Raw genomic sequence first — 26,263 nt, forward strand, 5'->3', positions numbered from 1 at the left:
AGGCTTGCTTACAGCTAAAGGTGTTTGGAGAATGATTCGCTCTTGGTTTGATAGAGCTAATATTCACGTTGGAGTGCACTGGAAAACTATTTTGTTTGACGACAAAGGAGGGATGACTGAGTATCAATTAATGATTTGGCATTTGGTGAGAGCGATGGTGACACAAGGTTATGGAAGTGGAGGAACTCCTTGATTTTTCACAAGATCCCATTGCCACAAGGGATTTGCACTCTTGTTTGAGGCAAGAATGTCTCTTTTACTTTGGTAGACAGCATGATGCTCTGCATATTGCATTGCAGCAGCAAGGCTTCTAGTTGACATTGGCCTTTGATTGAAGCTCGTTCTTGTAATTATTATTATTATTTTGGTTAATTTATCACCTTTTTTTCTCGCAAAAATTACATGGTTAAATAACTTAGCTCCCACATCCTAATGCAGCGTTTGTACATTCGATGTGTTCGAGTATAAAAGTTACGTGAAATTTGGAGCTCGTCTTGGAAGCTTGCAGAGATGGGCACCTCTCCACGTGCTCCAGTAAGCAAGGATCTTTTGCAGTTGGAACGCCCTAACTCTTCGTCTCCACCCGGTGATTATACCTCCCATCCATCGTGCTCAGGCTTTTTGAAGAGCTCTTGTTGCTATGCTCTTCATTGCATAATTCATTTTCATTTCATTGCAGGAGCTAAGCTATTTTCAATATGCAACGCTAACGGACACCCAAATGGGCAGCCATGCGGAGGCCCCCTTCTTGATCATCCTGTACGACCTCTTGGCGAAAGCAGTGGTATCGGTCTTGTCGCTCCTAGTTTTCGGTTGGGATTCCTTGTTCATCTTCTATCTCTTTGCATTTGGTTCGCTAGCCTATAGCCATGGATCTCAATAGAGCTACAAAGAGAGGAGATGAACAGTGCAATACAAATGTGTGACGATTTCTAACTTCTTATTGGGGGGAAACGAGCAATGCATTGTTCCTTTGATGAACACACCCACGCGCTGCGTTTTCGCCTTCTTCGACCTGCTTTTAATTTTTAAAGATAAACCGTCATATTTTCTTGTAATAACGGAGCGATGATATGAATTTGAAAGCATCCCGAACGGAAAGCTGGGGAGGGCGGGAAGCGGCAAACAATGCATGCTAGCTCTTTTATCGGTTTGGTTACTATCATTCCCATGCGTTGGGTAAGAGCCAAGAGAAGGCGAGGTCTGAGGTCTGCCTTTAATAAACTTAGCGGCTTGCTTGAGTGTGTGCAGGTCATGTATGTTTAATTTACGAGGAAGTATTTCAGTTTCTAAAGCTGACCACCCTGTGGTTTATGAGTGTTCCTTTGGAGAAGGTCAAACCCAAACTGGCCAAGCATATTTGTTCTTCAAGGGAAGGCTCCCTACAAAATGGTTAGTATCTGAATGCGAGTTGCCTTCGGATGCCTCTGATGCATAGACTTTGGGTAAGGGATTCTTCCTATTCGTAATGCTGAGCGGGTTGGTCAATCATGTTTGTTGGACCAGCTGTGCTGGTTTCTTATGGAACCCAGCGTTCAGTATTGACGAATTTCTTTATGATGAATGTCTAGCCCTAGACTCTGCAAGGAGCTGATCAGAGATAACACCTCTGTGTCCTTCTCTCCATGCTCCCACGTTTACTGGGTCTGTTGGTGTCAATATCTTACTAATGGCATCTAGTTAATCATCAGTCCTCGGTTGTCCATTATCACCGACCTTGTTTGGTTTGTACATCGATGCGCTTGAGTCCTTCGTCATGACTCTAGGAGGCGAATGTTGTTCTTTAGCTGACTTCTTGATTCCGATCCGATTATACGCAGATGGCGTGGGCTTACTCTCCTTCTCAGCCGAGGGTCTCCACCGACATCTACATGTGCAGTCTTTCTGCGATACACATGATTTGAAGGTCAACTAGGGTAAAACCAAGGTTATGATCGCACACAGAGAGCAGTTTACCTTCGACAGAGCTATCGTAGAGATTGTCACATCCTACACATACTTGGGTGTCCTCTTTTCAGGTCTGATTTTCACGATGCAACCAGCTACGCAAGCCCGTTTGAGCAGGGGACATGCCGCACTCGTTGGACTCGAACACCAATGCTTCCACTCACATTTCAGGATCCCATAACTAAGTCTCTTCTTTTTTACTTATTGATCCATAGAGAAACGATAGGGTTTGCAGTGGAGCGATCAAAAAATAAACAATACTCAGACACAACTGAAGAACGGAACTCAGAAAACATAGTGCCTGTCGGTAATATGAAAAACTGAATACAAGAACCTCAAGCTGTCGTGTCTCAAGGACCGTGGCTGAGGTGAATCAGAAAGATGATTCCATGTAGAGAAACTGTAGAAAAGATAGCAGCAAAGGGAGCGTAACGCAGTCCTCCGTGTGGCTCGATGATGATGAAGATAAGGAGCAGATCTGGAGTAGGAGGGGATAGATCTGGAGCAGAGGAGCAGAAGTTGGGGCAGATCTGGAGGAGAGGATGGAGCAGCCAGGAGGCAGGAAGGAGAGGCAGAGAGAAGGCAGTAGCTAGGAGGCAGAGAGGAGCAGATCTGAAGAGGAAAGGTAGAAGTGGAGCAGGTGGGGTTGCAGCAAAGCATGGAGGAGAAGAGGAGCAGCTGCAGATCCTGTCCTATCTGGAGGAGTTGGGAGGCTTGTGCCTTTATAGGCCAAACCTAGCTGGTCGGCCAGTTCTGGTTGGCCAGACCAGCTGGACTTTCTGGCCATTTGTTTGGCTGAGGTGGCTGGCCTTTTGGCTGGCCTGTGAGCTGTTAGATTGCCCCAGAAATTGGGGATTGTTAGTTGCTTAATACCCCCTCTCAATTGCCAATTTGGAGGGCAGACATTGTGTGCTTGGAGCTTCGTGTAGGGATGTCAATGGTGGTGCTGGCTATCCCTGTGAAATGCCCAAGAGGTGATCACAAGAGGAGTGCCCTTGCAAGGGAATTGTTCACTTCCTCAAGTGTCTGAGTTACACGTATGATACCATATAGAAATAAGAACACTGTGAAGCTTGAGAGAATAAGCCACCCCCTCTCAACGCCGAAAGGTGATCAGAGGGAGGAAAAAGCAAAGGTAAAGAACAAATATGTCGAAGCAGCACTGATAATCCAGATATGGTAGGATTTCATCAAAGGAAGAGGTCGTAGCTGAATAGTGATCCAGTCTGTGCCCGATCTTGAACCTCGGGAGAGAGGAGTCTATCCCCGCCTCCATGAATGTAGAAGAATTCGAAACAACAGTCATCAAGACACATCTGAACAGAAAGGGTCCCGCCTAGGGAGAACTTGGAGGTCTTGGAAGTCGATGCCGATGGAGATCTGGTAGAGGTGAAGGATAATGGCCTCCTTGTTCGAAGGAATGGGGAGTGTCAAGCTTGAAACCGAAAAAGGAGGGAGGGATGGGTGTAGAAGATGGAGGTAAGAAAGGGAGGGAGGGATGGGAGTAGAAGATGGAGTTCTGAAAGGGAGGGAGGGATGGGAGTAGAAGATGGAGTTCTCTCCCTTAGTGCGCAGCGGAATGAAGAGGAAACTGATATGTTCATAGGAGTGATGCTCCCCGTACCTATGGCCTCCTTGAAGAAGTAGGACCTTTAGATCACCAGAGATCTGGGGTCTTTAGATCACCATGGCTCTGATACCATATAGAGAAACGATAGGGTTTGCAGTGGAGCGATAAAAAAATAGACAATACTCAGACACAACTGAAGAACGGAACTCAGGAAACATAGTGCCTGTCGGTAATATGAAAAACTGAATACAAGAACCTCAAGCTGTCGTGTCTCAAGGACCGTGGCTGAGGTGAATCAAAAAGATGATTCCATGTAGAGAAACTGCTAGAAAAGATAGCAGCAGAGGGAGCGTAACGTAGTCCTCCGTGTGGCTCGATGATGATGAAGATAAGGAGCAGATCTGGAGCAGGGGGGGCAGATCTGGAGCAGAGGAGCAGAAGTTGGGGCAGATCTGGAGGAGAGGATGGAGCAGCCAGGAGGCAGGAAGGAGAGGCAGAGAGAAGGCAGCAGCCAGGAGGCAGAGAGGAGCAGATCTGAAGAGGAGAGGTAGAAGTGGAGCAGGCGGGGCTGCAGCAAAGCATGGAGGAGAAGAGGAGCAGCTGCAGGTCCTGTCCTATCTGGAGGAGTGTGGAGGCTTGTGCCTTTATATGCCAGACCTAGCTGGTCGGCCAGCTGGTCGGTGGGCCTGCCAGCTGGTCGGCCAGCTGGTCGGCCAGTTCTGGTTGGCCAGACCAGCTGGACTTTCTGGCCATTTGTTTGGCTGAGGTGGCTGGCCTTTTGGCTGGCCTGTGAGCTGTTAGATTGCCCTAGAAATTGGGGATTGTTAGTTGCTTAATATGATCCGCCTGGCAAGGATGAATGGTAGTCCTTTTGGGGAACAGACTTATCGGAGACAAATTGGTTCCGCATAGAGAGACTTTAGGTTATGCTTCTTGCTCGCATGATCCGTAGTAAACTATCGGTCACACATCAGATCATACTTAGAGAGTTTAGAGCCACCCCTCTACAACTTCACGTAGTCTTCTAGGTGGTCACTTATCTTCATAGTATCAGGGACTTTGATACCACGGTAGCTGGACGGCGCAGACTGCCATGGCTAGCCCGAACTTCATCTATGGCATTGGAGGCAGAGGAGCTGGTATGCTAGGACACGCAGATAATGGGCCTAGGGCTATAGATAGACAGATTGCCACCGTTCCAATATAGCCTTGAGGCTCCATCCATTCCGCTTACAGGAGAGAGCCAAAGGACACAACTCATTAGATCTGACCTCGATTGGACACTCACATGAGAGCCATCTTCCTATGCTCTCTCTTCGACGTGGGAGACAGACCACTGGAGTGATGACAGCACTTGTCAGAGAGTGGGCCACATCACGTAGACTACAATGGAGGAGAGATGGACCCAGATAGGTCGAGCAACAGCAGCATTCTATCACTAATTTTCTCTCTCGATGCCAACCTTCTCCAGATCCTGAGCCATTATCAGATGAAATCCTCTCATCTCTGTTCAGTCATCTAGTCGTGTTGGTCCCACAAATTGCACTAGTCACTCGAGGGCGGTGACTGACTGATAGATGACCAAGGGATTCTCCTTGGTGTTTGCCCCCCCTTTTTTTGCTTTCTCTTGCAGCGATAGCGCGATGTACTACTTTTATTTCTCGTTGCACAAGCATCAGCCTTGGGTAGAGAGCCCATTTTAGTGCCCCTACCCTTAGATTTCATTGTATCTGGTTTCTTTCAGGTAGACCCTTTGGTCTTTCGTAGACGTTAATAAACTTTCTTTTTTTCTTTTTCTGCTCCCATGGTCACCTTCCAAATCTTGCTTTCCACCATGTGGCTCCTTATCAAGGTTGGGTAATTGCTTCTATTTAGCTTGTCATTGTTCCCAATGGGTAACAATATTTATGAAGTTTCAATAAGGATTTATTTCGTTTAGAGAGGGGACAACAAAGTACAAGATACAATTGTGTGGAGTTGTAGTGCCTACGGATAAAATGTAAATAAGACTGTTTAACCACCCAGGTACTTGCAACTCCACCTCTCACACACAGACTAGATTTAAAGGAGACAACTCGAGTGAGGCTATGCTTATATGTCACATGCAAGAGGTGAAGATTGAGAGGACCATAATGCCCTTGCCATGAGCTAGAAAATTGAAATTAAGTCACAAGGTCATTATTGTTGAGCTCTCTTTATCTTTTGAAGTAACCACAACAAGAAAACCATGAGGGTTGCAGCTTGGCAACTGCCTCGACAACAAAGCATCACATGTTTCTTCTAGAGAGATTCTCCTATCTGAGATCTTCTGTGAATGTTCAAAATGCCATTTCGTCATCTTTCAATAAGAATTGATTTTGTTTAGAGAGGGGACAACAAAATATCAGGTACAGCTGTGTTGAGTAGTATTGCCGGCTGATACAATGTTAAACAGCCTCGGTCGATACAATGTTAATTAGGCTGTTTAACGTACAAGGTGTTGCATTCTAGCAAGAGTTGAGGCTATGCTTATATGCCACATGTAGGACATGAAGACTGGGGAGATAGTATGACATCCAAGGTTGCTACCCATGTCTATTTTCTTAGGGCCTCCTTGTCATGAGCTTAAAAATTGATTACTAAGGCAAGCATTGTGGAGCTCTCTTTATCTTTCAAAGTGACCACAAATAGGAAAGCACAAGGATTGCATCCAGGCAAGTGCCTCGATAGCAAAGAATCACATATTTCTTCAAGAGAGAGTCCTTACAAAGAGGACACCCAGGGATTGCTAGACAGACGTAGAGATTTCGGTGTGCGCAACACGTGGTTCAATGGATTGAGGTGAGCAGAGCCCACCAAAAACTCATATTTCACGTGCTCTAGAGACACAAATACTAGATGGCACCCTTAGCATTTCAATTACGATGAGCACATGAGTGCTTCCTTAAGAGTGGACGCACTTTCAATGTATCACATGCACTAAGCATAATTGGTTTTCTTGCTCATGAGGGCCTAGATCACCTAGTGCATCTACTTTTTGGTGTCATATGCCTCTTTGTCCTTTTGCATATGTCAATAAATGTTGCTATCTTTATTTTTCTCTAGACAAAGAGGAACCTGGTCATTCGATCGGATCTATTGCAGCTACAAACTTGTTGGTCTTGGATTGAGTTTTCCTCTTTATTCACAATGAAGCAAAAGTTCTATGGTCTCCCATTGGTGTGCGTCATTTTCAAGTTTTGATGAGTAGATTTAAAGGGTGAGAAGGTGAGTGAGAGTACTTTGGGGCTGTCCATGAATTGGGGTTTTTTTTGGGGGGGGGAGGGGATGGTTGATGTGTGTGGAGTAATAGGAGTATATACTGATGACTTTCTCACGGGGTTTGAAGTAGGGGTGCATTGTTGTGCCTGATTCAAAGGGTCAACGTACTCCACAAGGCTACTAAGGTCAATTTGGACAACCATGCTACCATAATAATGGAGGACTAGACGTTGCAAAGGGGCCATGCATGCCAGCATTCCATCATCTAGCCACCTAACCATTGGAGGCCTCCAACTTCGGAAATGGATCCAAGAGTTAGAGGCCCTTAGCACCCACACTACATTATATTCTAATGATTATGTGTGACCGATTTGCATATGGGGCTATTCATCATCCGTCCTCCACATGTATCACATTGCTTGCATCAAGGTCGTTGCCTCCTGTTTTCGACAGGCACTTTGCATATATTAGATCATCCAAGGGGGTCGAGACCTATTGTTAGAAAACAGAGGTGGAGGTTGCTTGCAATAGCCAACTCTTCCGGCCAGTGGAAAATTGTAAAAGCATATACCCAGAGACCACACAGTGCTATTTAGATTCTCACTTCTTTCCTAATGTGCACAAGTGCATAGAGAGAGATGCAGACAGTTATATTGAACTACACTCAAGAGGTTAGAATTACTAAATATATATGGATCCAAAGATGGACAAAACCTTGTACAAAGGTGTGCGAAGTGTTCCACCATCTAGCAGCAAGGTGCAGCTTAGATGTGGACACCTATCACTATGAAATTGTTCTCCTACCTTCTCGTGGCACCTCAAAACACTGTCAGCCTGCGTTCTCTCCTAGAGCTTTAGTGTGCTGCGTAGTGATGTCCTGCAAACATGCCTCCTTGCTGCTGCGGTGCACAGCCAATTATGAGGCGCTGTGAGCTCCTTGATCCTTGATCTGCTTGCTTCTCTGTCTGCAGCCAATGGTGAGGCACAAGTCTCCCTTGATTCCTGTCCTCCTTGCTGCTGTGATGGCAGCCTGATGTGAGGACCTGTTGTAGGTTTCTTTATCTCTGTGTAGGCAGCATAATCCGAGGCACCAAAAACCCCAAATATTGAATGAATGACCTGCCCCCCTGGAGCTCTTTGGGTAGGACTGGAATGCCCCCAGAAGTAAACCGACCAGTCTGCAGACTGATCTGCAGACACAGGTGGCCAATATTCTTCCACTTGCTGCCACAGGGCAGCGTTGTAGTCTGCGCCTGTTTGTGGTTGCTTTCCTGCCTGCCCCGACCTGCAATTCTACTCCAAACTGCACCCCTCTGTACAACCTTCTGATAGCTGCATTTGCTGCTTGTTCTGGTCTTGGCAGCCTGCATGTGACCCATCTGGCAGCCCTGCACGTATTCCCTCAGATCTGCCCCTGTGGCTGTGGCATATCTCAAACCCTGCTGGTACACCTCCCCCATGTAACCCTGATAATCCCAACACCTATGTCTCATCTCGCTGCCCGACAACCCCCCCGTCCCCTCTTCCCAGCCCTCATAGACTGAAACGGGAACTATTAATGACATAGGTCATACAACCACCCTTACACAAAAGCTTCATACAAGATGCTGTGAGCCTTTGCCAAAATTGAGATCATGTCATATCAACACAAGCTGCAATGAACACATGAGCAGCTGCCAAATTCACTCCAGCCATAGTGCAATTATTGCAATTGTAGTAAGTCCCATACCTCAATGGTCCATCTTGCAATCACCAAGCAGTATCGATTGCCACGAGTCACCACTCCTGCTTCAGCAGCTGCTATATGTCACTTGCAGGATGCCAGTTTTTGCAAGCACTGCTAGAATTCACATTGAACATGTGCTTTCTCCATAGTCTGCAAACATTGTAAGAGTTTGGAGATGGAAAAAGCTAAAGAATGTGGAGCTGAGCTGAATTGAGATTTGCAAGAATGAGATCCAAGAGGGCTATCAACATGGTAAAACCATAAAACCCTAGGGTGAGCCTAAGTTGAGTCAAAACTCACTCAACTATTAAGTCACCACTAAATGCAATTTGGGTTAAAAACCTTAGAAGGAAGTTCCCCTAACTCTGCCTTAAATATTACAATATTTCCAACATCTCCGTGCACTGACAATGTCTTGGTGTCCAAGGAGTGATCTCAAGGCCGCAATGTCCAAAATGAACTAGGGGCTAGAGGTCCATAGACGGTAGCACCCCCACCGCATTATATGCTAACCATTAATTTGCATTTGGGACTATTCATTATCCCCCAAGACCACGTGTCACACAACACTGGTATGAGGGCCATTGCTTTTCATAGGTGCTTTGCATATATTAGTTCATCCAAGGGGTAGAGGCCTATGCCTGATCAATGGGCAGCTTGGGCTACCTAGAAGTAGCTGAGAGGGAGCTATAAGCTTTTGTGACCACGATAGAGGGTTGGAGCCAGCCTATGGGCATGTCAAGCACTATAGACGATGGGATTCAATCTGTAAGCAGGTGGAGAGAGAGAGAGAGAGAGAGAGAGAGAGAGAGAGAGAGAGAGGTTTCTAGCATTCGTGTAATGATTAAATTGACAATCTTTATAGGTTTGCTTATGTGAATTGGGTTTGTCAACAGTGCTTAGTAGGGTAAAGGCTTTCCTTCCAGTTTTAGATGAGGCCAACCGCAAGCTAAAGATGGCCATTGAGGTAATGCAAAGCTTTTGGATTCTATCCTATTGCATATACATTGTTGATGCTGGAAATTAAAGTAAACAAAAAGTTTTATAGGGCAAAAACTTGTGCACCTGATATTGGATGTAGGAACAAGGAGCAGAGGAGTTCAATATTGAAGTACTTAATGATATTGGGAGGGATACTTATGTTCAGATGGTAAGAAACACCCATTCATTTGTAATGCACAAGAAAAACGAGTGAATGGGTGTGCGCACAAGTGTGTGAGTGAATGCATATATGTGTAGGGAATTCGTGATTGAAATTATGCAAGTGTATGGCGAATGTGTGTACAACGGGATAGTGAGGGTATCTCACTATATGAGAAAATGTGTGTAAATGAAAACAAAGGGTAGGTATGCTATAATGAGAGCGAATGAGTTGTATTTGAGAATGTTTGTGTGTACATGTGTCATGTAGAATCTAGATTTTTGTGTTTTATGGGGAGAGAGAGAGAGAGAGAGAGAGAGAGAGAGAGAGAGAGAGAGAGACGTATTAACGTTTGTGCGAGGCCTCGGTCTATGAGACAATGTACAAACCAAAAAGCAACTCATATAGGCCGTTGTGGGCTGAAGCAAAGGGCTCACTAAGGCCTTTGCTGAATGCTAAAATGCTAAGCTAGTAACAACAAAATAGCAAAATAGCAAAATAGCATTAGGTGCTCAAGTTAATGCTCCGAGTACATGCCGAGGCTCCATGTATCCAAGCACCATGGTGGTTCTCTGATGAGACACAAAGAGCTCTCGTATCTGTGTCTCTTGAGGTGGCGGAGGACATGGTCTCCTCGATCTCTGTATCCGATGGGCTATGTCAAGGGTGACTCCTTGTCCTTGGCGGTCTTCTCTGAGGAGGGCTGAGATAGATCGGACCTCGATCGTGTGCTTTGGTCACTCTGCGCCGCATGTGGTGTGTGTGCCTCTCGTCCGGCAGCATCGTGGTGGTGGCTCTCAATGCTAATCCATGATTTCTCATCTCATCTAGCTCTTCCTCCTCAACCTCCTCATCTAGCTGACTCAGATGCATAGAAGTCCGTGACACGTGCCTGTGCTCGGTTGATCTCAATAACATGTGGCATCACCTCCTGTTGCCCTCTGGTCTATTGCATCAGTGTATCTCTGTGTCGTTGCATCTCAATCAAAAAGAGCCCAATGCAAACCTGGTTGAGAGAATGGATCAGCTGTGTAAGCGAACCGAAGTCATGTCCCTCCTAAGAGAGGCAGTGATACCGCCCTCGGATCTTATAATAGACTAGGTAGACACATAGAAAATGCTCCTTTGTTTTGACCTCCCCCATCTTGCATAGTTTGTAGATCCTTTGCTCTCTGGGTATGCTTGCAGCTCTCCCTGCCTCAATCCTTAGCTGATGTGACGAAACTAGTAATTGTTCGATGGCAATGCTCAGTGCATGTGAGACTCTCCTATTCTCAAGATACTGAGCTCGGATGACGAGATCATACTTCCAGACCCTCAAGAAGCGGTCATGGTAGAACTAGATCTTGGTGGGGAATTCCCGGTCTCCACCCCAAGCCCGGGACGTATGGAGTTGGAGGAGGTCCAACCGTATGATACGGTTGATCTCATCCCATGGTTTTAGGTCTGGCGGTGCATCCATGCTGTACTGAAAGGGGGGAAGTCTGTCCATCTGAATGCCATGGCTATCAAACCATGTGGACACCGGTGCATACCATGCTATATCAACACCTCTCTCTGCCAGTCGTCTAGATGACTCTAGTGCTAGCCTCGGTAATCTCCAGCGTGGAGGAATGTTATTGTCTGAAAGATGGCATCAACTTGGAGAGGGGTCATGGCGAACTTTGCCTGTATGATTTGATGGGCGACCAAGGGCTTACTCCGAATCATCTTAGATCCCATAGTCACCTGTAGCCTCTCAAATCTCTTCCACTCTGTTGCTGAAAGGTCACTCCTCCAGAAAGGTGTTGCATACATGTTAGTCGGTCTAACCAGGGTGTCAAAAAGCCAACCCTTTGTCGTGGGATCTTGGAAGTGCACCTGGAAGCATTGCCCCTCTAGTCGGGTTAGGGCACCCCGCACCCCACCCCTTGTGTAATTCGTGCTTTGGCTGCATGGGTCATTGTGAAGACTAGTTTTGTGAACATTGCCCCCAGATACGTTTAAGATTGCCCTATTTCCACTGGCTCACCTCGATACGTGAAACTATGTCGATGGAACATTGCTCGTGAGGTGTTGAAGATCATGACCTTGGTCTTCCCAAGGTTAATTGTCAAGTCTCTTGCTCTGTAGAATACCTTCAAAGCCTCCAGAGGTTTTTGCAGCCCCTCCGCTGAGGATGATATGAGGACTATGTTATCTGTATACAACATTATTTGTACCATCAAGTTAGCCAGGAGTGAATCCTTTCCGCCTAGGCGGTCTACAAAGGATGTAATCTCATCGATATAGAGTCCGAAAAGAGTCGGAGAGAGGGGCCAGGTGAAACATTCCTTGAAAAAAGACAGCAGAGACACTCTCATTTCTCTCCCTCTCTCCCTCTTTCAAGAGATACACTAGGGCCCAGGACAATCGTCGGGCTGGACCCCCCCGAAGGTTTTTATTCATCAGAGAGAAATCAAGTACATGAGTTCAGCGTGGAAGTTGTTCATACATAATCCAAACGTGAATGAATCCTTACATGAGCTCTAAGGCTCCCTTTCTTGGCAACAAGCCACTTGTCAAATTCTACATTACTTTCCTAATTACATGCCACTAAGGGCAACTCTGGAGTCTTCGAAGCACTTGGTCACGCGAACTGCCTCCTAGACTCTTGTTAGGCTCCCGTAGCGCTTAGGAAAATAACTCTTCCTAGTACCTGCAACAATTAATTAAAGTGCACCACCATGGCATCCATTAATTGTTAGCGCGTTGCATGCAAATAACATACTGTGGACTAATTCTAGTCACGGTGGGCGTCCCCACTGAACACATGTGCACACATAACAAATATAAAAAAATATATTTATTCTCTGGTTGACCGAAGTCAACGCTCTTGATCATAATTAAGAGGCTTTGTGTTAGAAATGACCCAACAGAGGGTACACACAGTGGAAGACTTATAGTAATGCCCAGGAGCTCACACAGTGTGCGTGTGGGGTGTGGAATCACAAACTTGTTTACTTAATGTGCGTCACATAGATTAGATGTGCAGACTAATCAATAGACAATGAACCAGCCGGATAGAGAAACCACCAAAATAATATATTTCCGTCCAAAACTATGGACACAATACAAAAGAGATAGATCTAGAGTCCCACAAATGGTGTGGTCCTCTGATCTTATCACAAGGTCCTTCTCCTATCAGCCAGTTGTCTCTAGACTCGAGCCCGCGTGCTCCACCTCAAGCGTCTGTAGACTTTCTGTCCAGAACGATCCTCTCCACCTTGCTGTCTGGAAACCAGCCTAGTTGGGCTGCCACTCAAGCTCAGTCTGCAGCTCCTTCAGGGTCACCTTCACCTCCTGTGTATAGGCCCAAGGCTTGCCTTCTTGCTGCTCCTGTCTGCAGTCAGAGGGCTGCTCGAGAGAATGTGATCACAACACCTTCCTGCCCTAGAAGACAGCCAAGGTCCAGCCTCTAGGAACTCAGTCTGCAGCTCACCTTCAACTCTCCTTCACCCCCAGTGTGAGGCCCAAGGGAGTGGCTCCTGTCTGCTCCTGCTTTTGCTGAACTGTTGGATGAATTGTGAGGCATCAAGCCTCTCCTTTTATAGGCCTAGGGGCCTGTCAAAAAACCGACCAGCCTGCCCCAATCTGGCCGACCAGACTGTGGCTGGTCCAGCCCTTTAAGGGCTCACAACCCGGAGCTTTTGGCCCCACACTTCTAGGGCCTTTGGCCTTCCAATCTAGGCAAGATCCCAGCCCTATATAAGCCCGCCTGGCCAACCTGTGTGGGCTATAAATATGCCCCCCAGGGTCAGTCCCTTGCAGCCCTCCTTGCTGCTGCTTCTGGACACCTGGGTGCCCACTCTCCAGCCCTAAACCAGGGCCTCCAAACAGTCCCAAAACCTGCTCCACATCTGCGCTTATCCATCCTGCACATCCTGCCATCATTGCGCCTCTGCCAGGCTCTTCTCCAGCAGTGTACAGAGCTGTACACCCTGCAAATGTCAGCGCCATGTGATCGCCTCCTATTCTGGGTCCCTTGTCTGGCTACTGCTTTGCCTTTTGCTGCTGCAGATCAGCCAGGTACCCTCCTTCCTTGGGATACCCCACCAACCATGAATGCTCCAGATCTGTCCCAGATCCACACATCCAGGTATTCTCTCTTTGGGCACATCCTGCCCTAGGTCTCCCTCCCCCACGCTCTCCTCATTTGGGGGCTTACAGATGGGGAGGTGACCATTCCAACCCTTTGACCAAGGGTCGAGGCGCCTTAATTATAGTCAAGTCTCTCCAACTAAAGTTGGCACATCTTGGTTAACCGTAGTTAACCCTCTTGGCGTATGCCAAGTCTCGTTGACCGAAGTTAACACTCTTTGACCGTAGTCAACTCTGTGGTTCTCTGGTTAATCGTAGTTAACTCTCTTGGTAATAAACCAAGTCTCCCTGACGGAAGTCAGGCTTACTTGACTTACTTGACCAAAGTCAAGTATCTTTGACCGTAGTCAATTCTTTGACCATAATTAACACATATGAAACTCTTTAATTATGATTAGATAAATGGTCAACTATACTTTGACTTAGGATATTTACATTGTGGTGACATCCCCTCGGCTTCTATTCAGTTGACCTCAATTGAAAAGCTTCCTTGTAAACATCCAAAAGCTGTGGATGATCGGACAACATGTCTTCATCGATCCACTTGACATCTAATGCCGTATAATTCTTGAATTTTACAAGATACCTGTAAAACTCCTTGCCCTGAGGGCCTTTGCGTACAGTATGGTACACAATCTGTTTGGTTGAAGAACCTCTTCCAGCTCATCCACTTCTGGTGGATCCTTTGATATTGCTTCTATAGGCTCTGGCCCCTGGAATTTCTTTAGAAGACTCACATGGAATGCATTGTGAATCCTCCAAGGCAATGCTAGCCTGTATGCAACCTTATTTATTCTTTCTGTAACCCTGAAAGGGCCATAGTACTTGCGAGATAACTTTGCATACACTTTTTGTTTGCCTTTGAACTTACGGAGCCTAGCTTTCTCGAACTTTAAAAGTACCCAATCCCCTTCCTTGAGATCTAACTGTCTCCTATGCTTATCTGCAGCTCTTTTATGTTTCTCTTGAGACCTTTCGATTGCTGTCCGGACTTGGCTGTAAGCTGTCTGGAGGTCTCTCACAAACTGATCAGCTGCAAATATTTCGTCCTTGGTCCTTAGGATAGGTGGCAGAATCACCTTTCCATAGGTGACCTCAAAGGGGGCTCTCCCTGTAGAGCTGTGTACTGTATTATTGTAAGCAAACTCTACCAATGGTAGGTACTTTTCCCAGTCTGAACCTTGGTCATCCATGTAGCATTTCAGCATATCCAATGCTGTAGAATTTGCTACTTCACTTTGACCATCTGTCTGGGGATGGAAAGAAGAAGAAAAATTCAGATTCGTCCCCATATTATCAAATAAAGCTCTCGAGAATAGACTGATCATTCTGGGATCTTGATCACTGACAATGGACTTAGGCATACCATGGTGCTTAAAGATCTGTGCCATGAAAAGTTTAGCCATATGATCTGCCTTTATGGTTTTGCGAACCGGAATGAAATGAGCTTGCTTGCTGAATCTATCAATAATAGTCCAAATCCCATCATTCCCTGACTTTGATCGTGGCAAATCAAAAATAAAGTCCATTGTAATACTTTCCCATGGTGCCTGAGGCACGGGAAGAGGCATAAGTAGGCCAGGTGCCTTCCGTCTATCATACTTCACTTTCTGACACCTAAGGCATTCAGTAACAAACTGATGTATATCTTTCCGCATCCCTGGCCAAAAGAAATACCTCTCTAGTGCTAGAGTTGTTGCTGTAATTCCTCTATGTCCAGCATATGGAGGTGCATGGCATTCCTCCAAAATCTTTTTCCTCATCTCTGATTGGTGGACTGCCCTTCTTGCATATTCATACAACCCAAAGGTAGTGCGGAACATTGTCTTGTGCACATCCTGAGGCTGTATCCTCGCTTGGTGATAGCCACTCTTTAAGTCTATCCTGCTGAAAACTGAAGCTCCATTTAACTGATCCAGCACATCATCAATGCGCGGAATAGGGAATCTATTCTCGATGGTCATTTTGTTCAGTGCACGGTAATCAACGCACATACGGAATGAACAATCTTTCTTGTGTACTAGCCGTGGATGGATCTTGTAACGGCACAAGACTAGCTACTGAAGTTGAATGCATAAGGTCTTGAATGTTCTTTTCCCCCAAAGCATTCACTGCTGCCAGAATTCTTGGATTGAGACCTGCTCTGCACTTTCTCATTTGGGTTTCTTTGGAGATCTTTTTGAAAGGTGCAACCTGCAAATAAGCACTCCAAAACTTTTGGTTGTACACATCCACTGTATCTCCTGCATCCATATGCAAACTGTCCCAATCTTTAAGAACATGATCTCTAAACTGTTTAGGCATAAACTGCTGGTAGAAGGCATTCTTGAAGTCCTTCCACCTCTTTGGGGCTGACCCATCTGTGGTCTGTGCACTCCATCATGCACTAGCTGTCGCTGTCAAGTGCAAACTGACCATTCTTAACTTGGAGGATTCTGAAAACTTTTATGTACCGAATGCAGCATCAAACTGCCTGATGAACTGCAATGCTTTGTTTGTATGACCATATTATCCATTATAGGTCATAAACTTGACAGATTTACCTCCCTCTTTGAATTCCTTGGTCTCTTTGGAAGACTCTCTCTTCCTAGACTTCTTGTATTTCCTCCTTTTCCTGGATGGTTTATCTGATAAAGAAGAAGATACAAAAGTTGAGCTCGAGGTAGATGGTGAAGGACTGGGAGATCGGTGATGATGCCTCGGTCTCTTCGTGTTATGAGACCGTTCCCTAAGAGATCTCTCTCTCTCTCGCTGTACACGAGAGTGTGCCTCTGGCATTGGCACATCATACGCTGCATTAGGCATAGCTTCTGCTTGAAACAAATGCTGAGCTCTTGGATCCCTTCTGAGATTTTCCATCTCCTGCATACGAGTGCGTACCATCTGCTCAAATTCTTGCTGATTTTGCTGCACACTTCTCTGTCTTGGATGTGCATTCCTATCTTGTGAATCCCACTGGATAGGTGATTGGGCCATTTTCTTACAACTTGTCTGAGACTTGTCTGAGATACTTGTCTGAGATCTGCAAGTTTCTCACACACACTATGTATGCAACTGATGCACACAACCTTTGCTTTTCAAAGAGAAAAATTACCTCAACAAGAGGTGTCTTGCATTCACAATCTATGCCAGTAGCGGGCTGTCAACTCAAGGCTATACCCACAAAGTTGCCAAGGCATCAACAACTATATTGCCCCTTTTCTGGCTGCTGCAAAAAAAGCACTGAGTATGCATCTGATTCCCTTTTCCTGAGCACAAAGGCATGCATCCCTTTATTTGTGCAAATCTCTGATTTCTGCTTTTTCTGACAGTAAATACTCTCTCAGATAGGTGAAAACTGCTGGCAGAAACAGTCTCTGCAACTGTCTTTATCTAATTAAAAAAAAAAAACTGGGTGGGTAACTGGCTGGTTACACTAACCAGACTAACTGGCTCTGGTCTGGTTAGTCTGTGACTGGATGGTTACTGTCTGGTCAAACTGACCAGACTGGTTCTGTTCTGGTCTGGTTTGGTTGAGCCAACTAACTGGACCTCTAACCAGTCTACTAACCAAGGTTAGGTTAGATAAACCCATGTCTGCCACATCAGCCACCTGTCTGCCACGTGTCAGTGCCACATCAGCATCTGATCTGGCTGCCACATGTACTGCCACATCAGCATCTGATCTGGCTGCCACATGTACTGCCATGTCAGCTCGCACGTGTGGCTGCCACGTCACTTGTGTGCCACATGTCTGTTGACTTGCCAAGAGTATCTCTGCCACGTCTGCTCAGTACACGCGTCTGCCACGTCACAAAAGCCATGTCACCCTAAGGTTGCGCTGAAGACGGGCGATAGAATTTGTCACGGTGTTGCACGTTGCGCGTGTCTGCATTCACGCAATCAGAGCTTCATTACCCCAACACCTCCCGTCGTTTGGCGCCTCAACTCATTTGTCAGGCGCCTTTCAGGTCTACCCATCGGTATCCCCGCCAAACAACAGGTCTGCGCCATGTATCCCCGTGAAGGTGTCGCCAAATGCTTTCTGTCGTTGTGCAAATGGATGACGGGACTGGCAACGCAATCCAAAAAAAGGTGCCTCGTTTGCTCTTACGCTGCTTGGGAACCCCCCCGTCTGACTCATGATTCAGTCGGATTATCCTCTCTATCACCAACTCTCCGTCATCACGCCGGTTGCTCGAGGAAGCCTTCTTATACCCAACCAATCTTACAAGTCCTGGAATGAAAGACAGACTCACGCTACGCTACAATATGAGCAGTCCATCTTTTTCCCATCTAGAGATTGACGATCGTATATAATGCGTTACTCTTCTACAAAAAATCTCTCTTGCTCAGATCGTCTCTGCCTGGGAAGACAGAGAGCCTACCCTCTGATACCAATGAAACCTTCCTTGAAAAAAGATAGCAGAGACACTCTCATTTCTCTCCCTCTCTCCCTCTCTCAACAGATACACTAGGGTCCAGGACAATCGTTGGGCTGGACCCCCCCCGAAGGTTTTTATTCATCAGAGAGAAATCAAGTACATGAGTTCAGTGTGGAAGTTGTTCATACATAATCCAAACGTGAATGAATCCTTACATGAGCTCTAAGGCTCCCTTTCTTGGCAACAAGCCACTTGTCAAATTCTACATTACTTTCCTAATTACATGCCACTAAGGGCAACTCTGGAGTCTTCGGCGCACTTGGTCACGCGAACCGCCTCCTAGACTCTTGTTAGGCTCCCGTAGCGCTTAGGAAAATAACTTTTCCTAGTACCTGCAACAATTAATTAAAGTGCACCACCATGGCACCGATTAATTGTTAGCGCTTTGCATGCAAATAACATACTGTGGACTAATTCTAGTCACGGTGGGCGTCCCCACTGAACACATGTGCACACATAACAAATATAAAAAAATATATTTATTCTCTGGTTGACCAAAGTCAACGCTCTTGATCATAATTAAGAGGCTTTGACCAAGGGTCGAGGCGCCTTAATTATAGTCAAGTCTCTCCAACCGAAGTTGGCACATCTTGGTTAACCGTAGTTAACCCTCTTGGCGTATGCCAGGTCTCGTTGACCGAAGTCAACACTTTGACCGTAGTTAGCTCTGTGGTTCTCTAGTTAACCGTAGTTAACCCTCTTGGTAATAAACCAAGTCTCCCTGACCGAAGTTAGGCTTACTTGACCAGAGTCAAGTATCTTTGACCGTAGTCAATTCTTTGACCATCAAAAGAACTCTTTGACCATAACTAACACATATGAAAACTCTTTAATTATGATAAAAGAAATGGTCAACTGTACTTTGACTTAGGATATTTAGATTGTGGTGACATCAGGTTTGCTTCACTCCGATATGCTCTCAATCCAATTCGATAGACCTCCTGGGGCACATACTCTCCCTTTGATATCGGCTCATCATTCCCCAAATCATGACCTCTGGGAGCTGCAACTCTTGTAATCTTCTGATCAAGCAGGAATGTGGAACAATGTCGAAGGCCTTCTGAAAGTCTAAAAAGCAAGTGTAGACTTTCTGGTGTCTCGACTTTGCCTCCTCAATGATAGCCCTCAAGGTGAAGATTCGCGGTTCAAGGTGGGGTGTTGTCTCCGAAAACCTGCTTGCCCAAGAGCCGGCTGCCCATGACCCTCTGTGTGGCTACTGATCTCCCTCTCTAGTACCGATCCGTATATCGTAGCTAAAGTGTGGCCAATCATAAGAGTGCGGTAGTTCGTAGTGAGTATGGGATCACTCGTCTTGTATATCGGTACTATGATGGTAGTGCTTCAAGTAGGTGGGAAGTCATGGCATACCGCAGGTTGAACAACTGCGCTAGAACCGGAGTCAAGACCTCTTGCCCATGTGCGAAGCGCTCAGTGCGTAGCCCCTCATTCTCCGGTTATGGAGTCGGAGATGGGAAGCCCGTACATTTTGTGCAGTGAACAATTACCATGTAGTGGGCTTGGGCATAGAGGACATATTAGGTGGTGTCTGACCTGGGACATCATAGAGAGAGCATGCATAAGTGTGCTAAACATCTGGATTTGTGATGGGGATGGGCGGCTTCCCCTTTGATAAGAGCCCCCAAGCAATAGTAGGATCACCCCATGAAAGGATCCGATCACCTCATCCATCGTGTGTATGAGGAAAGCCTGCTTCTTACGCCGCGTCACTCGGCGTGAGATCCGTTTGTGCCTTAGTGGAAGTCAAATGTCCGAAGGCTCGCTCGCATGTGAGGTGAGTTCTCATCTCTCTACACTTGTCGAAAAACCAAGGGTTTTAGGGCAACTTCCCATCTGGGACACGTGTAGATCGAGTTGTGGGGAAAGATATGGTGGCAGTATCCTGTATCATTGAGATAAGGACATCCGAGGCGTGAGCAAGGTCCATCTCATCTCCAAGTAGGGCTGGAAGCTCCGAGGCCAAGTGGCTCACATATACCGGGTCAAGAGCACGATCAAAGTGGATCTGAACACAAGTGGGTGTAGGAGGGGCCCTCCGCGTGACTGGCATGGCGGTCGAGATGCAAAAGGCTAGATACGAGTGCTCAGCACCGAGTGGAGGAGGGGGTACAGTAACATCGTGTATCCATGAGGCAAAAGCTAGTGGACCCAACAGGTAGTCCACTGTGCTTGTCCCCCCACCATGTGGGAAACAAGTGAGCCCACGAGATGATGGCCATCTCCGGATACCGTTGTATATGATCAAGTCATGGACAGCCCCTATCTCAAGTAGATGTCGCCCGTATCCCGTCACATGTATTGCATTTGCTGATTGCCTCCCTATCCCCAACTCTGCTGCATCTATCTTCGGTACTATGAGGGAATCAACATAAAAAATCTAGCAGGCCAACCTGTTTGTCCCCAATGCGTGCATTGAAGTCACCAAGAAGGAGAGTATCCCCCTGTTTGGAGAACTTTGTGATGTCATCATGAATAGTCTCATATGGGTGTGTGCGTCGGCGGTGACTTCACGTGCATAGGATGATGTGTTTGGGGGGAAGTAACACACTGCGATGAAAATCGGACGTGTATTTGCTAGCTCAACTCGCAGCCACATATGTCGTGCATGCTTCTCTCTCTGGATCACAAATACGAGTGGTCTTAGGTGTGATCTAAAAAGGAAAGCCACGCCTCCCGAGCCCCATATCCCAATGTCTCCTCTCATCTCCTTCCTATGGGTTGATTCCCATATATATTCCGTCACTGTGGGCAGTCCTCTTTCTGGGCTTCACGAGTCTCAAAATAAAAGATCATGTCTTTGTCGGTATATGTTTCCAAGAAACCCCCAGGATCGGACTAAAGCGTACCATTGCAATTCCACACTACTATTTTCAGTCCCCTTTGTACACCCAGCACATTGGCCCGACACTGTCATAATTCCCGATCTTCTTTCTCCTCCCTGTCTACTCTCTCCCTGATGATCACTCTACCATCTCTGTAGGCAGCCCATTTTCCTGCTTCTCTGGCTGCCATTACATGTACCATTCCTTCGTGTTCCTGCTGCGAGAGCGTGAGGTCATCTGACATCATCTAGATATATTTTAGGCCCTTTTAGAGTTGCCCTCATGCTCATGATGGTAGACTTGTCCATTGCTGTCCGGAGTTTCAACACTAATGGTCTTGTAGGTAGGTCCATTTTGCCAACTGTCCAGGCTGTCTCACATGTGAGGTTAACACCCGTCTTAGTGAATAGAGTTTGGGCATGTGCCGTTGGAGTATCTACCACTGTTAGGCCTCTCACTATGAATTCAATGCCTTGCTGGTTCTCCTTTTCTCTTCTTCCAAGGTTTCAGAAATAAGCACTTTCTTGGTGGCTGTGGACCCCTTTTTCACCATTGCTGCCCATTCGAGCATCTCCTCTTTTCCCTTGGTGAGCAGGCCTCATCGTTTGATCTTGGCAACATCGAGTTGTGTTCAATAATCCCCATTCAAATGGTAGGAATAGTGTCTTAATAGGGTCACTCAGGTCAGTAAACCTATGGGAGAATTCAAACCAAGATGCGGCGGTCTTCAAAAAACTTTGTGATAAACTCTCAAATCTGTATGCTTGCAGCAATGAATCGGTCTTCACTTGATCCATACCTCCCTCCACTACTCAATGCTCTTGATCTTTATATTCAAAGCATCACGCATCATAAACTTGCTCTTGGCCAATCCAATCAGGTTTCAGGTGGTTGGAGCTTGGGGATCTCCTCTTGGAACATAGAAAAGAGAAAAAGCTCAAACAAAACATCAAAGTAATGCTTGATGAGCAAGATTGTGAAGTCACTGTGGCTAATGAGCTGTTGTGTAAATTCAGCATGCTTACCATTCATGGTGGCCTGCATAGCAGCCATCTCTCTCTTAAGAGTTGCATTCTCTGCTTTGAGCTCTTCCATGACTTTGCTGCCCCCTTCTGTGGTTTCTTGCATGTCTTTCATTTGCTGTAGGTCAATCCCAAGTGCTTGCATCTTATCTTGTAGCTCAACTTTCTCATTTACACATCCTGCTTTCTCCTTCTCCCATTCTTCTTTCTTGGCCTTTTCCTTCCTCCATTCTTCTTGCACCTTCCCTCCTTGTTTCTTGATCTCGGCTAGTGTCTTGTCCACGACAGCTTTCTGAGCCTGCAAGGCCACATTTGTAGCCTCCAAGCTGTCAATCTTTCTATCAGTGTGAGTATCTTGTTGATTCAGGTAATCACATCTGAAGTAACCTTGTGGGCTGTTCCTATTGGTAGGGCTGCCATGGCTGTTGCTAGGGCTTGATTTCTACAAATATCTTGCTCATAGCCTCTTGTAGACATTTTACCAGGTAGCATTGAGATTCATTGGTAAAATGTGCCGCAGCTTGTGACTACATGTTTCTTGGTTTTTCCCCTTTCTGTGTTTGCAGGTCCTGCAGCTCCTTCTTGATGTTGGGGTGGTTCTTCAGCACTATGGGTGATGTTCTTGTTTGCGAGAGACTGAATTGAAATCGTTTAGACTTCACAAATAGTTGTAGCTTGAATGAAGAGATTTTGGACTACTTTTTGATTCGCTTTCTCCTTTAGTGCTAGCCTTCGTCATGGCTGAGTCTGCCCTTCACCTCCGGAGTGTCAACAGAAACTCAGTATGAAGAATTTGTATAAATGGATGCTCAAATATGTGTGGGTGTGTGGATTTGTGTGTGTGAGAGCATATTTTTATACTATGGTCTACACCCACTGTTGGGCGCTGATGATGTCAGTGGGGATGTCATAGTAGCTAGTCCCTACCGATGGGGAGGGAGGGAGCAAGGTGGGGAGGGAGGGAGCACGATGGGGAGAAAGAAAGAAATATATATTAACGTCCGCGGAAGGCTTGTGGGCCTATGGGACGAATTGCAAAACACACCAGAAGGGAAAAGAACTCATTCAAGCCACAAAGGGCTAGAGCAAAGGGTGTGCTAAGACCCTTGCTGAGTACTACGCTGAAATAAAAAGCTCAATAGCTTAAGCAAAAACAAGTACAAAACATATCATGTGCTATTTGAGTTAGGCCGGCTCTCAGAATCCGAAACCCGGCACTGTGGTGGCTCATCTATGAGCGGTGAAAATGTCTCGGATCTGCGTCTGGTCTCCTCGATCTTTGAACCCGCTGAGCTATGTTCAGGGTGACCCGTCTCAAGCGGTCTCCTCTGAGGAAAGCTGTGATAGGTCAGACCTCAATAGAGAGTGCTCTAGTTGCTCTCCATGTCGCAGGTGGCCTCTGCACCCCCTCTCTCGGTAATCCAGACTTCCTACATATCGGCTAGCTCCTCCTCCTCCACCCCACTGTGTCCTGGAGCTGACTCAAAAACATAGAAATCTGTGACTCGTCGTTGTGTTTGGTCAGCCTCTGTACCTTGTGGTCTGATCGCCTCCTGATGCTCTCTGATCTATTGTTGGAGGGTCTCCTGGTGTCGGCACATCTCAAGCAGATTGAGCCCAATGTAGACCTAGTCATAGAAGTGGATCAATTGTGATGGTGGACCGAAGCCACTCCCATCCTGATAGAGACAGTGGTATCGCCCTCAAATCTCGTAGTGGGTTGGGCAAGTGCAAAGAAAGTGCTCCTCTATCTCAATCACTCCGAGTGTGCATAGCATGCAGATCCGTTGCTCTTGGGGTTTACGTGCTGCTCTCCCTGTCTCAATTCTCAGGTGATGGGATGAAACCCGCATTTGCCCAATGGCGATCCTCAGTGTATGTGAGACTCCTTTGTCCTCGAGATACTGGGGGTCTGATGATGAATCCCTCCTTCGAGATGCTCAAGAAGTGGTTGCGGTAGAACTGGGTCTTGGTGGGGAGCTCCTGACCCCCCCCCCCCCCCCCCCCCAAGTCCGAGACATGTGGAGCTGGAGGAGATCTAACTGTATAATACGGTTAATCTCATCTTGCGGTATCGACTCAAGGGGTGATCCATACTGTACTGCAAGGGAGGGAGCCTATCCATCTGAATTCGGTGTCTAGCAAACCATGTGGATATACGTGCATACCATGTGTCTGCCTCGTTCTCAGTTAGTCTTCTGGATGACTCCAGGGCTAGCCTCGGTAGTCTCCAATGGGGTAGGTTCTAGACTCTATGAATGAATGTCACTGTTTGGAAGATGGCATTAGTCTGTAGTGGTGTCATGGCGAATTCTGTCTGTACTACTGTCTAGAAGATGGCATCAGTCTGTAGTGGTGTCATGGCGAATTTTGCATGTACAAAACATGGTGGTCCCATGGGTTGTGTACCGTATTTGGAGGGTCTTTGTTCTTGGATGATGACTCTTTTGTCTTTATAAAGTGCCCATTTATCACCCTCACCCTTTTAATGCCCTCGTTCGTTCCTTTGTTCAATCTGTATCTGAGTGAGATCTTCGTTGATGAAGAAAGTTAGCCCTCTTCATGACGACATTTTGTTTGACTTGGCATTTGTAACTTGATAATTATAGGCTTCTCGCACGTTTATCCTTTCCCACTCTCCCATATGTTTTTGATTTTTGCAATTTGTCCACCGCAAACTAGTTCTCTTATAGTGTCTAGCAGGCTGGTTGCATCCTCCTTTTGCCCAGTTATTTTGAGGTGGAGGGTTGCCTCCTCGAAGGTCTCTTGAATGACCTTTTGAGATTTATGCTTGCTCGGAACCTGTGACCATGTTTTAGCCTCCTTGTCATGTTCTTCCATCTTAGCTTCCATTTTGGCCTTCATAAGTTAGGAGTCCTCAATGACGGACCTCGGGCGTTCTTCATCTCTTCCAAGGTCTTTTTAAAAATGGCATTCTCATGCATCAAAGCCTCTAGTGCTTCTGACCCTTCAACTCGCCTTTGTTTGATCTTGTCGACCATGGTTTCAAGTGCTTTGATGTTGGAGGTCTGCTCTTCCACAATCTTTTTCAGATTTTTGTTCTCTTTCGCAATAGACTTATGCATCTCGATGAATCTGGCTGTTTCTTTCATGCATTGGACTAGGCATTCGTTCACTCTTGTGTTAGAGTCTTGAACCAACATGGACAAGGCGTCCAGTTTTGGCATAAGATAGAAAGCGTCTTCGAGATAAAAGAGAGGTTTTAAATGATTGAATGGCTGTGATAGGGTCAAGGTTTGGGGTTGTGGGTTTGGCTTATCTGACGGTGAATTCTGCTTGTTATTATAATCCACTATTAAATAGAGAATTTTGATAGAAGTAGACCCATTTATGCACCGATAATTAGCCTGCTTGTGCAATGAAAATGGATACAGGATTTGGCTGTAGGTGTGGCAGAACTTCGCACTCCTGAAGCTGTTGCAGCAGCTGAGCGACTGGTTAGTGGTCAAGTCTTGAATGTAGTACCCTTGAGAAATAACGGTGATCCACAATTTGATAGTGAAAGCACAGACAGTGAAGCTGAAGAGGATATCCTAGCAGAGGACGAGAAGGATGATCTACCTTCCAGGAGGAAAAAAAGACCGAAAATAGAACCATTATAATGCATTCATAGTGGTAGCATCTGTAGAAGAAACCCAAAGCTCACAGCAGTCCTTTCCATATTCCTGAATGTGGGAAGATAACTGAAGTCTCAAGGTCTGTGTTTCAGAATGTGTAAATGCTTTTTGTAAGGGAAGCTTTTTTAATCTCTGCAATCTGCATGCAAATGCTAAATAGGTGGTAGTACAAAGTTTGGACTGGTTTTGTCTTTGAATGTCTTATCAAAATCGCACCTTGTGTCAAAGATCAATTATATGGGCAGGGAAAATATGCTTGTGGCCTTAAAAGTTCCACATCATGTAATCTAGGTTGATTCTCATTTTCATATTTACTTGTTTCCTAAAGATTTGCATTTTATTATATGCTCATTGAAATGTAAGAGATTGGTAAATTTCTTGGAGTTTTTCAAGATATAGATAAATAAATAAGTAAAAACTGTATATATCTACACTCTACCATGATGTATTTCACAATTTGCACTGTATATATCTTAAACAAGGTCTATGACCACTATTGTACATTTTACTTGCATATTTATATAGTGGCACAAATTTTGAGCCGGAGTGTTGGAGCTATATATAGCTCGTTCCAACTCAACCTAGTCAACTATATA

The 26,263-nt window shown here is 46.0% G+C and overlaps 1 protein-coding gene across 3 annotated transcripts; it reads left to right on the forward strand.

Annotated features, from left to right (window-relative positions):
- Nucleotides 1-452: 452 nt before the first annotated feature.
- Nucleotides 453-25,947, forward strand: LOC147883714 (uncharacterized). Of its 3 annotated transcripts, none has more exons than XM_087398896.1 (5): nucleotides 453-586; nucleotides 680-784; nucleotides 9,380-9,450; nucleotides 9,565-9,633; nucleotides 25,425-25,941. In XM_087398896.1, exons 1-5 carry the CDS (start codon nucleotides 511-513, stop codon nucleotides 25,650-25,652), a joined length of 549 nt encoding a protein of 182 aa, XP_087255022.1. In that variant the 5' UTR covers nucleotides 453-510; the 3' UTR covers nucleotides 25,653-25,941. The 3 variants fall into 3 exon arrangements, with proteins under 3 accessions (XP_087255022.1, XP_087255024.1, XP_087255023.1); XM_087398898.1 differs by having other exon boundaries at nucleotides 25,438-25,649; XM_087398897.1 differs by lacking the exon at nucleotides 9,565-9,633 and having other exon boundaries at nucleotides 25,425-25,947.
- Nucleotides 25,948-26,263: the final 316 nt, after the last annotated feature.

Source organism: Dipteris shenzhenensis, chromosome 27, assembly GCF_047967505.1.
Source record: "Dipteris shenzhenensis isolate YYH24624 ecotype China chromosome 27, Dip_SZ_1.0, whole genome shotgun sequence".
Taxonomy (NCBI): Eukaryota; Viridiplantae; Streptophyta; class Polypodiopsida; order Gleicheniales; family Dipteridaceae; genus Dipteris; species Dipteris shenzhenensis.

Coding starts and splice junctions, on each gene's coding strand:
- LOC147883714 (XM_087398896.1), top strand. CDS start 511: ATGGGCACCTCTCCACGTGCTCCAGTAAGCAAGGATCTTTTGCAGTTG. Junction 587..679: donor TAACTCTTCGTCTCCACCCG/GTGATTATACCT, acceptor ATTTCATTGCAG/GAGCTAAGCTATTTTCAATA. Junction 9,451..9,564: donor AGCTAAAGATGGCCATTGAG/GTAATGCAAAGC, acceptor TATTGGATGTAG/GAACAAGGAGCAGAGGAGTT.